The sequence below is a fragment of the Palaemon carinicauda genome, chromosome 9 (assembly GCF_036898095.1).
Source record: "Palaemon carinicauda isolate YSFRI2023 chromosome 9, ASM3689809v2, whole genome shotgun sequence".
NCBI classification, from domain to species: Eukaryota; Metazoa; Arthropoda; class Malacostraca; order Decapoda; family Palaemonidae; genus Palaemon; species Palaemon carinicauda.
The window spans coordinates 65502611-65519971 of NC_090733.1; the positions used below are offsets into that span (position 1 = coordinate 65502611).

At 40.4% G+C, this 17361-nt stretch overlaps 1 protein-coding gene across 1 annotated transcript in view; it reads right to left on the reverse strand.

Annotated features, from left to right (window-relative positions):
• Ptp69D (Protein tyrosine phosphatase 69D) overlaps positions 1-17361 on the reverse strand; it is a 651708-nt gene that overhangs the window by 137263 nt on the left and 497084 nt on the right. The window contains exon 13 of the mRNA XM_068380055.1: positions 1329-1464. Coding sequence (XP_068236156.1) covers positions 1329-1464 — 136 coding nt within the window. The remainder of the gene's footprint in view (positions 1-1328; positions 1465-17361) is intronic.

Below are 17361 nucleotides of genomic sequence, written 5' to 3' on the forward strand. Positions count from 1 at the left end.
GTGTTCAAACTATTTGTGGATGAGACACAATTTTACTTCTCCATAAATAACATAGATGACACTAATGAAACTCTAAACCGAATCCTTGTTGGAGCATGGATGACATTTAAACAACTAAAATTAAATGAGAACAAAACTGAATTCATGGTGGTGGGTAAGAGAAACATCGTGAGAAACTTGGGTGATATTCAAATGAACATAAATAATAATTCAGTGCCGATATCTAGTAAAGTTCGAGATCTAGGTGTATTTCTTGACTGTAACCTGTCTCTACATGCCCAAATAAATAAGTAATAAAAGCTGCTGGTTATCATCTAAGAAATATTGCGTTTATAAGAAAGGACCTGGACGAAAATTCTATAAAGAAACTTGTGATAAACTGTGTTATTACCAGGATTGACAACTGCAACTCTATCTATTATAATTTACAAAAAGTACAACATAAGAAATTACAAAACATAATAAACAAAGCAGCAAGACTGATAAAGGTGTCCCACCTAGAGAAAGGATCACCCCTATACTAATTGATTTACCCTGGCTGCCGATAAAAGCGAGAATTGAATTTAAAATATGTACAATAACCCACCAAGTTATCTGAACCGGTTGTCCAAAATACTTGAGAGAATTGCTACATATTGCGCAGCCAACAAATCGTGTCGACACAAGAATAGTTACAGATGGCTTCAAACTGTTAGAACCTACATATATGTCTACTTTAGCCTCCAGAGCCTTTAAATATGCGGCCCCGAGACTATATAATAAGCTCCCACGAAAAATCCATATGAGTGAAGACATTAAGGCTTTAAAGAGGAAACTAAAGACTTTCTTATTTCAAATCATACAACAGTGACGATTTAACAGTAAATAAACAATACAGTACGCGATATGAAAGATTAAATTCTCTGAACGAACAAGGTGAAACGACAGTGGAGGTCCTGTAGAGAGTGGGGTTCCCCTGCTGTATGGGACTGGAAAAGCAGCCGTCAAAGTAAAGTAAAGAAATTCTGTGTAGTAATAGCTCTATAGTTTCAGATTCAAAGAAGTAGCCAATAAAACCAGGAAGGTTAAGTATTTCCAAATATTTACATGCAAAGACATGTAGAGAACCATCGAGGAGTTTAGACTAGAAATAAAAACCTAAATATTAGAATTACTGTATTGAATTAATGCATGAATTTTTCTTTAACATCCTTATATAGTTCTAAAGATCAATCTCCATATTTTTAATAAGCTGAAAATGAATTTGAAAGCCTAAATAAAGTTTCCAAGAGACTGGGATTTGTAACAAGAAATTTGGGGGGCTGAAAAAAAGCTCTTCTAGCACTTACTAATGATTGGACGAGGAAATTTCTCTGATGACGAAGGTCACAGATCAAGTTGAATATTGATGCATGGCCTTCTTCTTCCAATTCCATTACTAATGAATCTAAAGCTACTAAAGTTCCTGTTCGGCCAACACCAGCACTGGAAATACATGAAGATATAAATATTACTTAATACAAAGATCTCAAAGTACTATATGTGACATTTCTTAAGAACATAAAACACCATATTATGTATCAAAGAAATTTAGTAATGCCAGTTTTATATATCTGTAATCAGCTATGACAAACACCTGGATATCCTAAATACTACAGACAAAAATGAATTTACATTCAATATTTCACTTTTTTAGTAACAGAATTAATAATTAAGAATATCACGAATGGTTTGTAATTTAAAGAAATTCTTTCAAACCGCTGACACTAATGTGGATCTCTTACAAGCTAAAACATATACATATTGTTCTAGATAAGGACTAAAAATATAAGGCAAAATCCTTAAATAAACAATAAACTAAAATTCATGTACTTTTTTTCAGTGAAATTTGGTTCCTTCCAAAGGGCATGGTGCTTAGACACACAGTAGCAGTCATAATGCGGAGACTACTAAGAGTTCTGACCAGCTTTACAATGTTACTTGTTGGATATGCCGAATGACTTGACTATGTTACTGCACCTTTAGCCTTCTTTAAATAAAGCTTCTCCAAAAATAACAATATGGTTACTACAGGAAGCTATACATACATTTGATTTTTTAATCCATTCTCAGGATATTTCTTTTTTACATTCTTTTGCACTTCATTAGTATCAATTAGAATTTGAACTCCTTCCCATAATCATGTTGCTTCACTAATGGGCTACATTGTGTTTAGTTACAACAGCAGTATACAGGTGATACAATATTCAAATTCAAATTCAAATTCAAATTCTTTATTTCAGCTGTAGAGCCATATACAAAATATTACAATAAAATTAATAGTTATATACAAATATATTAGGAGTAAAACAAAAGGTCTAAACACAGAAAATGTGTTTAGACCACTCTTTAAAAACTAATGATTTTTTAAAACTATCACTGTTAAAAATTGCACAAATTAAGTGGTTTTTTGAACTCTTTGCTCTCTGAAACAAACTTACAATACATTTTCTCACTAATTCATCAAATGTTGGTATTCCTAAAGAAACAAAGTGTCCACTTACTCTCGAAAACCTTTCTATTCCCATCAGGTACCTAAAAGAGTCATTATAACATATCTTAAGTTTTCGTAGGGTTTCCTTTTTACATTTCATTGCCAGAGGCATACAATACAGGGAAGTACAGAAAGATCTGAACAAATGTACTTTTGCCTCATCATTGCACATATGAAAGTTCCTTAGCAACATATTGCCTCGCAAGCATTGCCCTCGATAGAGTGATGCAATATGGTCATCGTCCTTTAGATTGTCATTAATATTCATGCCAAGATATTTACATGACTTAACGACTTCCAACCTGACGTCATTAATATAGAGTGACGGTTCACTAAATGATGACTAATAAAATAATCCTTCCTTCCCTACTGACTTTACCATATTATGTGTTCCTAATCTGCCCATAGTTATGCACAAATTCATAAGGGAAAATTCTGAAATAAGAAAACAGCTTTCATGCTCCCTATCATAAAAATCTGAATTTCAGTTAGATTAACATCAGAATGAATCAAGTTCATTGATGGGTGTTAACATTAAGGATGGTGTGGGTAAGCTACCTTTACAAGGGCAATTATCTACCTCTCCGTGATACCTACTGTCCGGTTGTCTACTGTTTTTTTATATAGCATGAGTTTGTTTTTCCTGACTAATCTAAATTAAGTCTGCTTTTCACTGTAAAACTAAATAGAATTCTAGGTAAAATCATCATTAATACCAACACAAAAAACGGATTTTGAGCGAAGCGAAAAATCTATTTTTGGGTGAGATAGCCATGTCGTCCTGATGGAAGGTTCCTTCAGTAAGCTTCCTAGGGTATATTTGACTACAGTGGATATTCCCAGAGAATTAAACTAAAGGTTATCACAGAATTCTAACTCCTGGCGCGAGTACCCTAAAGGTTTCCCTCTAGGATATCGCATATCAGCAGGGGAAGCATGCATTAACACGCCACATAGCTATCTGCACCCCATATAGCGTTAACGCTTCGCTGGGGAAAGGTGGCGGGATAACTGAGGAGCCGCTCCAAAGTTACCCTCCTTCGTTACTGCTACGGTACTCGAGATGTAAACAAACTGCCACAATTCTGTGTGACATCACGTCCGTCTTTATTCCAAAGTACAGCTTCTACCTATCTCCGCGATACAGTGTCAGGGGGGGGGGGGGCCCTGGTAGGCTGAACTGGAACAGTCGGGCAGGTCCATCAGGACGGCATGGAAATCTCACCCAAAAATAGATTTTTCGCTTCGCTGAAAATCCGTTTTTTGGGCTCAAGCCATGTCGTCCTGATGGAAGTGTACCAGAGAATTAATGTATCGTGGGTTTTTCCCTAATCCCAGTGCCTACTTCTTCAAACGATATTCCTATGGTCTGGTGACCGTGGAGACCGTGACAACTTCGTTAGATGTCACTACCAGTGGTCCTATAATGACCTGGCTTCCTGGCCCCCTGGCAGGGAAGTCCTGTTGGACAAGAGGGATACCTCGAAGAAATCAAACGAAGATATACTCACCTGGTGAAGAGATCGTGTCGGTCTCGAAGACAGATCAGAAGGTTAATATTTGTGTAAGAACAATATTATGCCATTAGGTGAGTGTATAATATACAATAGGTATATTAGTCTTAATATAAATATAGGATAGGGGCAAATAAAACTATAACAGCAATATATTTCCAAATGAAAGATAGGAGCGAAAAGAGACGCACATGGTAAAATAAAATAATGATTTTATTCAAAAATTTGCAAGTAATTATAGAAATTATTTACAATAATAATATTGGATAGCGGACAGAATTCCTGAAAAGACGGTGATGTGGAATCTGAAAAGGAAAGGTTTTGCTTTTAAACACAAGTTCCCGGGGGAACGCCAGTCTTTTAGAGTTAATCAACACTTCATGTTCAAGAACATGCGGCACACGTGTAAAAATCTATGTCACTTCACCTTAATGAGGAACAGTCTATCAGTAACACTAAGTGTACTTTGAAATCACTATGTATCATGCTAGGGTCAACACAGGCACCCATTGAGTTAGAGTCCCGTAATAACTCACTGTTCTAAGCAGATCTAAGCAGCAGGTTTCATTACACTACCTGCAGCTACCACGAATCTTTTGATCTCGTGCACCTGTTTCGCATAGTGCTTGAAGAACACACGCGATGATTTCCAGCCCGTAAAGCTCCGGAGTCTTTCGAAATCCATTCCTTGGAAGAAATTCAGAGAAGAGGCGACTTTCCTGGGATCGTGACCTGCGGGTGTACTGTCAGGATCCGCTCTGCGAATAAAGTAGGTGATTTTCGCTCTTAGTTGTTTCAGTGACAGGTCACTACCCGAGGTTTCTCCTTTGAAGAGTTGACCCCCACCAAAGTCTGAAGTTCTTCGAAGATAGACCTTAAGACTCTCCACTGGGCATAGAGAGACATCTTCCTTCAGGGGGCAGATTCTCCAAGGGCCCCATCTCTTGCTGGGTAGTTCGTTTTTAGCGAGAAACGTGGGGTCTGGGAAGAGGGTAAGTTCTCCTATGTTGGCGAACTGTATCTGGCCCTCTTCTCTTGATAATGCCACTATTTCACTGACTCGGGCTCCCGAGGCGAGGGCAAAAAGGAAAATTACTTTTTGAGTCAAGTCTTTCAGAGGGCAGGATTCGTTGTCCAGGCTAGAGGCGAAATGGAGCACCTTATCCAGGGACCAGGTGATGGGTCTCGGTGTAAGTGCTGGATGGAGTCTAGCACATGCTTTTGGTAATTTATTGAAGATTTCGCTGGACAAATCAATCTGGAAGGCGTATAGTAGTGGTCTAGTCAAGGCCGATTTGCAAGTGGAAATCGTATTGGCAGCTAGGCCTTGTCCATGAAGGTGAATGAAGGACATGCAAAAATCTATGGTGATTTCCATAGGGTTTTTTGCCTTGACGAAGGAGACCCACTTTTTCCAGGAAGATTCGTATTGCCTTCTGGTAGACGTAGTTTTGTATTCCTCAAGGAAGTCTAAACTATTCTTCGAGATCCCAAACCTTTTCTTTACAGCTAGGGAGAGAAAATCATGAGATGAAGGTCCTTGACTTTCTTTGATGAAGCGAAAACAGTCGACTTCTGTACCTGTTGGGAGAGAACTGGGCCGGCAGGGGGATCATCCTGGGCTGCAGCTCCAGGATCAGGGGAAACCAGTTGCTCCGAGGCCACTTGGGAGCCACTAGAGCTACTGTCTCTTTGAAGATTCTCAGTTTGGAGAGGACTTTCAGCAGAAGGTTGGGTGGAGGGAACAGGTAAATCTTGGACCGTCTGTTCTAGTCCAGGGACATGGCGTCCACTGCTTCCGCTTTGGGGTCCTCGTAAGGGGCCACATATCGAGGAAGTTGCTTGTTGTCGCTCGTCGCGAAGAGATCGATCTGAAGTTCCGGGACTTGGCGAGAGATGAAGGAGAATGATCTTGCGTCTAGAGACCATTCCGACTCTATGGGGCTTGTCCTTGATAGAGCGTCCGCCGTCACATTGCAGAATCCTTGTAGGTAAACTGCAGACAAGTGCCATTTCTTCTTGTGCGCCAGACGGAAGATGGGTAGTAGCACCTGATTTATGTGGGGCGATCTCGAGCCCAGAGGATTGAGACATCTGACTACCACAGAGCTGTCCAGAGTCAGACTAATGTGGATCGAAGGACGCGGGGATAGTTTCTTCAGGGTGAGAAGAACCTTCATGGCCTCCAAGATGTTGATGTGAAACGTCTTGAGCAAGGGAGACCATGTTCCTTGAACCTGTCGCTGGTGGGAGTGACCTCCCCAACCCTCCAGGGAGGCGTCCGTGTGGATGTTGATCGATGGAGGTGGATGTTGAAGAGGGATGGATCTTTTCAAGGTCCTTGCTTCCGACCACTGCTTTAGAAGTGAGCGAAGTCTCTTTGGAAGGGGTCTCTTGAGGTCTCTTCGAGCGATGGATGCGTTTCGCCTCCAGACTCCCGCGGCATCCTTTAGCTGTGCGCGAAGCACTGGGTTTGTCACTCAGGGAGCCGAGTACTTGCTCCTGTTGTCGTCTTGAAATCCGTTTGGATTTTAGAAGTCTTCTGACAGTCCCGGCTATTTCCTTCCTTTTCTTCAGCGGGATGGAAAGGCGGTGTGACTGAAGGTCCCAATGGATTCCCAACCATTGGAACTCCAGAGCTGGAGTGAGGCGAGACTTCTTGGTGTTTATCTTGAAACCCAGATGTTCCAGGAACTGGGTGACTTTGCTGCAGGCTCTCAGACAATCTTCTGGCGATGTCAACCAGACTAGCCAGTCGTCTAGGTAGGCCATCACTTGGACGCCTTGAAGGCATAGCTGTTGGACGATTGTGTCTGCTAGCTTGGTGAAGATTCTTGGAGCCACGGTGAGCCCGAAGGGCATGGCTCTGAAGACGTAACTTTTTCTTTGGAGCCGAAATCCTAGGTAGGAGGAAGCGTGGTGGTTCATTGGAATGTGCCAGTAGGCATCCACCAGGTCTATTGAGACCGTGTAGGCCTTGTGAGGCAGTAGGGCTCTTATTTGTTGAAGGGTCAGCATCTTGAATTTGTTGTTCACAATGAACTTGTTGAGGGGGGACAAGTCGAGAATGACTCTGAGTTTGTCTGAGTCTTTCTTGGGAACACAAAACAGTCTTCCCTGGAACCTGGTTGACTTTACCCTATTGATCACCTTCTTGTTCAAGAGTTCTAGGACATATTCTTCCAAGAGGGGGGTTGACGGCTGGAAGAATTGATGGAAGGTTGGAGGTGGTTGAGTCCAGCTCCAACCCAGTCCCTTCTTGATGATGCTGTGTGCCCAAGGATCGAAAGTCCAACGATCCTGAAATTGGCGGAGTCTTCCTCCCACCGGAAGCACTTCATTGCTTCTGGTTTCCCGAGGGTTTGCCACCTCGGCCGCTAGCTCCCCTTCCTCCTCTGCCCCTGGAGGGGTGGCGAGAGGAGTCTCTGCCGGAGCCTCTACCTCTGGGACGAAAGGTAGTGGAGCGTTGTTCGTAGGAAGGGGTGAAGACCGGTGACTGCGACACCACCGGTTGGGGGACCAGTTGAAAGGTCTGTTGTGGTTGCGCAACCACTTGGGGAGTAGCGGGAGCCAGAAACTGGCGTTTTGGCTGACATTGCTGGGGTCTAGGCTTTGAGGATTTTCTCTTAGGCTGAGGGCCTTCTTCCTGAGAGGACTTCCTCTTTCGGGACATGCCCCAATTGTGGAGAAGGTTCCGGTTCTCCGTGGCGGCTTTGTCCACTATCTCTTTTACCAAAGCTGACGGGAAGATGTTTGCCCCAGATGTTGGAGGAGATCAGTTTCCGGGGTTCGTGCTTTACTGCCGCGTTGGCAAACACGAACTCTATGCAGGCTCTTCAAGCCTTGATGAAGCTAAACAGGTCCTTCGTAACTGTTGCTAGGTGGGACTTTGCAAGGACCATATAAAAGTCTGGGACCCTAGTGTCTCCGGCCATGATTTTGAGTTGGATCTGATGTGACAAGGAGGCGGCTAGCCTCTCCTTGGTGTCTTGTTCCCGACGAAGGAGGTGGTCGTTCAGTCTCGGGAGGTCGTTGAACTGGCGACCAGCCACATCAGGTTCCAGTTTCCCGACCGTGAAGGTAGGGCAGGGCTTTCCTTCCTCTACCGCCTTCATGACCGCTTGGAAGGACTTCCCCACGAAGGGGAAGGTTGCAGTAGCGGGAGCAAGAAAGGACGGGTGCTTCTTGCTCAGTGCTGGCATCTTTGAGTTGGTAAAACCCAGACTCTTAAGAGAATGAGCCAGTATGGCTTGAGCTTTGGCGAGATCGAACACGATCACTTCCTTGGGTTCAGTCTCCTCCTTTGAGGCCGGTTCGGACCTGAGTCGGATGTAACAGTCCGGGTAAGCCTCAAAGTTAGGGAAGAATTCCACTTCTTCCAGGAGGACAGATCCGATCTTAACATTGATAAAGATCTTGCCAGTTGTAATTGGCATATGCTCGGCGTACCTCAAGGGGTTAGACTCCGAGCAGTGGGGGAGGTCCTTGACCGAGATCTTCTTCGGTTGCTTGAAACCTATGAGAGTAGACCTGAACTGCTCCTGAGTGTCTCTAAGTTTCTTGTCCATTAGAGCCTCCAGCATCCGGAAGACCTCTTCGGTGGCGGGTGGCAAGGGTTGCGAGGCGGCGGAGGTAGAGGGGACAGGTTCCTTGGTCACTACAGGGGTTACCGGGGGTGTTGGGGCGACCTCGCTCTCCAAATAAGGGTATTCCACCTGATCTTCCTCGTAATCTAGATCCTTACCCATGAGGGTCCTTTCGGTGTCATCCGACACTTCCGACATATGCTCCACCTGGTCTATATGACACTTTCAATGTGTCTTCACAATGTCGGGTTCAACCACCAGTTGGATGGTGGGAATCTGGTCCTGGGGAACCACAAAATCCTGAGATGCTTTGGGGAAAAGCATGGCCTCATCTGCTCACTTGGAAGATAAGGCCCGGCGGCGTTCTTCTGGAAACCGCACACCCATTTGCGCAGTTTCTCTCAAGCGATGTCCCTTACCTCCATGGATGGAGGATTGTCGAACGCCTCGTCAAGGAGGCCTTTGCAGATTGAACAGTTCTGCGGATCCCAGTACTTGAGGTCGCCTTTCTTGGCGACACAGGGGGTGTGGGTCCGGCACGGAGTATGCCCGTAGAAGTCCGGGCGGCGAACTCCGCAGAAGGAGCTCTCACACTTCACATACTCCTCCTGTAAAAGAGAGTGACTATGAGTACATGGAAGGCATAGATATGGCTTACATTACTCTTAATTTAAGAATAACTTAACTCTGTAAGATTAGCTTATTATTATAGGCTCAGGATAGGTGAGCTAGAAAGGAAGTAGGAACACACATACTTGTGAATCCCGTCCAGCCGGTTACCGTGACCTTTTCTGTAGTCAATTCCTTAGGACCTGAAGGTTCTAAAGGAGGGAAAATCCTTATGGATGAGCCAAGCTTAGGCCTCCTTTTTAAGGAATTGTCCACAGAGTGGAAAGGGTCTGAGATCATTCAGAACCTAGGGAGGGAGATAGGGAAAATAGGATAAAACCCCCTCAATAGTTAGGTAGGTCCCGACAAGAGACTGCACTGAGAAGCACAGAGTATGCTGGAAATGTTGTACTGTGCAACCGTACAGCATAGCCACTATTTCAGTAGGTATAAGATACCAAGGGGGAAGTAGCCAGGCTATCCGGCTGCATCAGATCGACTGCCGGCACGGAGCCGGCAGCCGTGGAAGGGGTGCTTGTCCATTAGAGCCTCATTTGGTGGCGCCGGCAGACCGGCGGAAAGCCAGAGGCCGGTCCGGCGGGGTGAATCCATCTAGGGGTACACTGAGTGACAGAGATGGTAGACACCAAAGGGGCGATCGCCGGCAGAGCGGTGGACTCCGGCAGCCAGCGGGCTGTCGGCGTGGTGAGCCTTAGTTGATCTCATAAGATGTATGTGGCGGATAACCAGGAAGTCAGCGGTTAGTGCCGGCAGGGGGCGGCAGCCTCCGGCAGACGGCAGGCTGTCGCCATAGGTAATCCTAGGGAAAGAAGTATGGGGTGGATACCCGGGGTGTCGGTGATTAGTGCCGGCAAGGGGGAGGCAGCCACCAGCAGTCGACAAGCTGTCGCCATAGGTAATCCTAGGGTGTTAGCATCTTATGAATGGAGAGGTCACTTGGGGTGTCGGCGGCTAGCGCCGGCAGCGGAGGCAGCAAGGGACCGGCACCATGATAAGAGAGAGAGAAAGGTAAGGAAGCGTAATGTCCGATACCCCACCGGCTTCCCTCCGGAAGAAGTGCTCTCCTGATAGGCGGGGATACGCCTATCATCCGGCGGCAGGGTTCCGGCAGACGGCTGGGAGCCTGAGGTAACCCAAGGGAGGGACAGAGGGCACTCAAAGAGGGGGAGTCTTCCGCCGGCACCAACCCCATAGAACTACTATGAAGGGGAAGTGTAGCAGAGTGGCCAGCCAAGCAGAAGAGCACAGCTAACCCTACAACTCTTCCCAAGGGAGGAATTGTAGGACAGCGGCGAACAGGGGTGTGGAGGCAAGCCAACACAAGGGATAGAGTGGGGAGGGGAATAGGGGTCTTTCGAGGGTGGGGGGAGTCTGTCGGTGCTAGCCTGCCTAGGCAGGGGAGAACGCTCCCCAACCTAGGGAAGGATAGCTTAGATCAGGTACAGCACTGATGTACTGTCCTAAACTATAATAAAACAGAATCCCCCCAAGGCCTAACCTAAACCAGGAGAGTCATTCTCCTAGATTAGGGAGGACTGGGAAAGACACGTCGCTGGGTTGCAGGTAGGAAGGGAGTGTCCCAACCAAGTGCAAACTAGGAGAAGGGCAGGGCCCTTCCTCTTGGTCTCAGTCACAACCTTAAGGGGGGGTCATTCCCTTAAAGTGGGCTGAGAAGAGCGATGGATACTCTGGGGTTCTAGCCAAGATCCCTCCATATATAAGGGAGAGGGAAGAACTACCTAGCCAAACCTACTCGAGAGCTAACCCGGGCAGGAGGATAGGATATAACGAGGCTACCCAGAGGGAGTTACCCGTAGGTGAGGGGGATATTAGGAAGCATACGAGGGCCCCAACGTTGGGTTAGGGGAGTGTGGTACTTCAGACCAAACACGGTCCCTTGCATGGTCCCTAGAAGGCGAAAGCACATGTGCAGCACTGTATCTTGTATGTTTAAAATGCCTATATCTTCATTATAATACCTTAGAAACACTCATTATATCATGCAAAGCAAACATGAGCACTAGGCTATCAAGTCTAGGGGCTAGGCTAGCGATCTAGCAAGGGGTTAGTTAAGCACTGGTTGCCTAAATGAATACTAACAGCATAATATAAATAATTCCTAGCAATGAAGACTAAATAACTAATGATATTAATTAGTTATAAGATCGGAAGGGCTGTTCTGGCTAACTAACTATAGCATGCGAGGCGAACAGCGGCGTCGTAAAATGGCGCCTCCGGTCAAGGCACAGCTCTGCCAGAAAACACAAGATTTAAGGATAAATAATTGTTACTTTACGGCCAGAGCTTATTTAAACAATACTTGAACGTGGTACTCAACTTTACAGAAGAAGGCGAGGCTGAATGCTGCGACATGGCGAACGATGAACACTGATCAAAAAGCTAACCAGGAAAAACCACTGCTAGGTAAAGCTACAAAGCGAAGGAATGGAGACGGATGTGACGTCACACAGAATGGAGGCTGTTTGTTTACATCTCGAGTACCGTAGCAGTAACGAAGGAGGGTAACTTTGGAGCGGCTCCTCAGTTATCCCGCCACCTTTCCCCAGCGAAGCGTTAACGCTATATGGGGTGCAGATAGCTATGTGGCGTGTTAATGCATGCGTCCCCTGCTGATATACGATATCCTAGGCTTGAGCTCAAAAATTGACATCAAATTTTCCTTACCCATGGCTGAATAAGCAATGCTTTCTTTCCGACCTTGTCTGTCTTGAGAACATTCTTAAATTTACACTTGGTCTTAGTTTTTGTCCATGTCCCTACTCAATGATATTCTGGCCCTTCTATACCCATAACAAATAGTTTCCTAACATCCATTCTTCACTTATCATTAGATGATTACACCATATCAATCTTTGAGATCTCAACTATTTTCCAGCTTCTAAATCCCACAACTTCTAGCAACTTTCCTATTTTTAATTTGGTCTTCAATATGAATTCTTGAAATGAATCTTAGTATTTTGCAGACATAAATCTTAGCAGTCTCCTTTTCTTTGTTAGTTACTATATCTCTGCTACATACAAGAGACCTTATATTATTGTTATTACTAGTTCTATACTAACAAGTTACAATCCTAGTTAAAAAAGCAGAATGCTACAAGAATAAGCACTCCAACAGGAAAAAAATTATGTATAAAGGAAATAGAGAATAAACTATAAATAAGACATAATAAAAATATATTAAGATCAGTAGCGATGTTAAATAGATGTCATATAACATCTATTAAATCCGACATATCAACCAGTTAAACAGAAAAGGATATGCAACAAATTTGAGCTTCTCAAGTTCCACTGATCATACCCAAATCATAATTTTATGCTTGTTTCCTAACAATATATTGTACTACAGTGTTATTTACCAACAGTCTAGTATAGTAATCTATCAATTTTTTTCTTCTTACTGTCTTCTCAATATTTTACAATCCAATATGTCCCTAAGGTAACAAAAATTATCAACTTCTTTTCTTTTAAGACCTGATTACACCAAAGCATGGTCTCTTTTCCCCCTCTACCATCATTGGCTGTTCTCATAAATACTAGGCACTCAAAAACATGATTTATATATATATATATATATATACATATATATATATATATATATATATATAAATATATAAATATTCCTATTTTCTTCTCATCAATAAATACATGCACTTAGTAAAAGAAGGAGCATTTTAATAGTAATTCTCTTTGTCTCCTCAGTTTTTAAGTTAAAATTATCTTTATCCTCTTGACACCACGAGGCGGTGGGAGAGGAAGGTGGATATATGTATGAACAATGAGTATAAAAATGAGATTTTTCATAATGAAAATTCTGTTTATCTTTACTAGCCTCCCCTGATGTTCACATTGCTGACTCCCACACACTACTGGAGTTCAGATGCCAGTGAAGAAAAGGGATAAGCTAAATCTAATTAATAGCAATATACCATAGTTAAGTTTCACTAACCTGATTGAGATTACTTATAACAAACCACTTCAATAATACAATTTGAAATATGGGACTCCTGATTGTCTAATAAAGCTATTAAAATTACCGGACTGTAACTTGGCAAAATAATATTTCTTGATATAAATGATACTTTAATAGATACCAAATCAATCATTAAATTAAAACCCCACATGCTCGTAGATAAGGGAATTAAAAATCATCTGATCTTGAAATTAATCAAACCAGTGCTCCGTAGGCATACGGGTGTTAGCACCTATCAATCTTAATAAGCGAACAATGATTCTTCAAGCAAAAGTATAGTGTAAATTTACTTAGTATGTCAATGAGCTGCAGTTAAAACCCTTTCCAAAGAAAGGTTTCTACAAAATTTAAGGGAAGTAGATGTCCCACTCAAACCATGTACTTTCAAGTCTATTACTAGATTTTAATCTAATTATTTGTAAGTTATTGTGACAAAACAAATTATTAAACTTATTTCATTTTTGGTCATAAGGTGATTAAAGACCTTAATCTCACAGGACAACATAGGGATGCTATCTCAAATATTTTGTCCAAATATTACTGAAAATCTCTTACTGGACAAAGAAGCCCATTTTCAGCTGAAATGCTTATATTAACTTTCAGAAAGAATATGTGGAAAAACTGAGGCAAACTTTTACCCTTAAAATATTTTTTTAGATCTGAAGGAAGACAAAATGGCCATACGTATAATCTAGTGTTATTCGACAGATAATATTTGTATCCCACTTATGTGTTTAGCTGAAACTAAAGCCAATAAAAAGATATTAGTAGTAAGATCTTTAAGATAGATATTTAAACTTCAAAAATTTGGACCTTTTTAATACTGTAAAACCACAACCAATTGAAGAAAATTCACCTTAGTACTATAGGCCTTTCAACACTCATCGATATAATACATGAAAGGGTCCGATGTAATCCTTGATGCATGAACACAGAATTGAGCATGGACCTAATTCTCTTACTGGCTAAAATCTAACATGAAAATTAAATTGTAAAACTTTAAGTGGGCCAGGTGGTATGCGTATACACGAGGGTATAGGACGAAAAACACAAAATGCTGAAAAAATTCACTGAGCTTCATATGACAATGGAGAATGTGTATACAAAATATTTTGTCAAAATTCCTTTTAATTTCAGCTATGGGGTAATTAGTAAAAATAATTCAATTAGCCAAAAAAATTGTTCCCTACAAGAAAATATAGTATTTATTCTATTATCATTAATTTTGATAATTATTACATTTCAATAAAAAAAATAAATTGTGAGCAATACATGAGTCACAAGACGATGTATTACACCTTTCGGCCTTCAGTCCTAGCACAAACTTCATAAAGAGTACACATTTGAGTTTGACCTCTTGACGTTCACTCGTTTTTACATCTGTTTTTCTCGGTTTCGGCAAGAATTTCATAATGCCAAAGAGGAAAAGACAATTTTCTCTAATAAGAGTTCAGAAGTGGGTAATGTCGGCGAAATTAGAGGAGTTAGTAAAAGAAAGAGATGATGGAGCAACTGTCTCGCCTAAAGAAGCAAGATATTGAGCAAAGGGATCTTCATTTATGATCAAATTATAATAAATAACTATGTTCTGATTTATTAACATCCAAAAAGGAACATAAAATTCATAATCATCATCTCCTCCTACGCCTATTGACGCAAAGGGCCTCAGTTAGATTTTGCCAGTCGTCTCTTTTAACTCGATACTTCTCAATCCATCATCTACTTTGCGCTTCATAGTTCTCAGCCATGTAGGTCTGGGTCTTCCAACTCTTCTAGGGCCTTGTTGAGCCCTGCTGAACGTTTGGTGAACTAATCTCTCTTGGGGAATGCATGCATTATCTTTATAAAAATACAAAGAAAAACTTTTGAATCAACCATATCTCAAAACTATACTTATTGACCTTCAAATTCTATCTTCTACATTAGTTTTAAAGATATAGCATTGAAATTTGGTATACAACCTACAAAGACATTAAGAAACTATCAACTGTTCGCTTTTTTCCAATTTTTGTTTCATTTTTTTTTTTCATAATTTTTAAGGTTTATTTATTTTACCATGAAAAAATTGTATCTAGTAAAAAAATTTTTTTAAATAAAAAGAAACTCATTTGATTGGAGGTCTATATAGGGTAGTAATCCCAGGTCTTAATATTAATTATCAAGGGAGGAGATGGAATTTGAAAAACACTAATTTTAAGGATAAATTGCCCTGGCGTCGCAAAACCGAAGGTTAGAAGCAAAAATCCTATGCAGTTTGGAGATGTCCTAAGTCTCCTTATTAAGTGGTATGAATGTCAAAGTCCTGTCCTTAAAAAATGGCATTAGCCGGCCCGCCCCCTTAACAATATCCAACCTAGGTCTTATTCATTGACAGAACTCTTACCTTTGCACAAATCAAAATAAACATTCCATTGTCTTTGAAAGGGAATAATAATAAATTGACTTTTAGAACCTAAAATAGGCAGTATAGAGGATTTCAGAAACCCTTGCTTTTAAGAATATGGTGTACAATATAGTCTCTATTCAGTCAGATGTTCCTTATTATTGAAGGAACAAAGATTTACCAAGCCCATGAGTTACATTTGACTGTTATATAACTAGCCTGAATATATTAATTATATATATATATATATATATATATATATATATATATATATATATATATATATACATATATATATATATATATATGTATATATATATATATATATATATATATATATATATATATATATATATATATATAAATATATATATATATATATAATATATATATATATATATATATATATATATATATATATATATATATATATATATATATATATATATGACTGTTATATAACTAGCCTGAATATATTCATAATATATATATATATATATATATATATATATATATATATGTATATATATATATATATATATATATATATATATATATATACACACACATATATATTAAATCTTATTGATAAAAAGTAAGTTAAAACTTGAAACATATGATAAATAGATATTCATATCTTATCTATTAAACCAGTGTTTCTTAAAAAACAATGAAACCTTAAAAAATACCCAGAATCAGATAAAATGTCAAAGTTTTTTTAGCACAACATAAATCTCTATGTATTTTAAAAACAGTACTTTCATAAAAAATATGTTGAATTGTTAAAGTAGTCACAATCATTACACTTGGGTACAACTTTGTGTGTACACATTAAAAATCCATGCACAAATTTTCTATGATCAATACACAATCTTATCAAAACTGCCTTCATCCTCCTATCCCTCTAGCATGATGACTCACATAAGAAATGATTCGTTTAATTTGCTTTAATTCATTGTTATCAGATTCACTATTCCAGATCATTTGGCATTTTGCTCCTATGAAATGTTTCATGATGGTTAGATAATCTTTAACAAGTAGTTTAATGTTTTTTGTGGTATATGTATTAATGATTTAACAACAGTCTTGTCGTTTTCATTACGAACAATTCCAACATGGGCAGGAATCCAACATATTTCAACATTCACCACTTGGGAATAGAATTTGTAAAGGACCTCTTTATTTTCAATACTAGTTGTTTCCTGTTCATGTAAGTTATTAGGGCTTCTATGGCACTTCTTGAATCCATATAGATGACAAACTTATGATGTAACCCTATCTTTAATTGTTTTAATAATGTCAATTGCTAGTAAAATTGAGGTTAGTTCAGATGTGAATACTGATGCTTCACTAGGTACAGACAGCTGAACCATTTGGTCCGAGGACACTGTAGCATAGCCAGCACCCATAGAAGATTTATAACCATCAGTAGATATATAATAATGAGGTCCTTTCCTTTGAATATGTTCCAATACATGTCCATTTGTGATGAATTGGAGTATGGCAATATATATTTGTTAGGTAAACAAAGGTGGAAGAATATTTTCTTCTTTATAATCCAAGGTGGAAAAAAGAGAGATGGTTAAATAAGGTTCATTCTCATGTTTGTAGATTGTAATAACCTATTTGCTCTAATGAGGAATAGTGGGTCATGATTGTTTATAAAATATATTGCTGGGGTTGAAGAGCTTTTTGTTGAAGTATTGGTGGATAGGTTCTTTAATACACTTCAGTTTTACAAAATC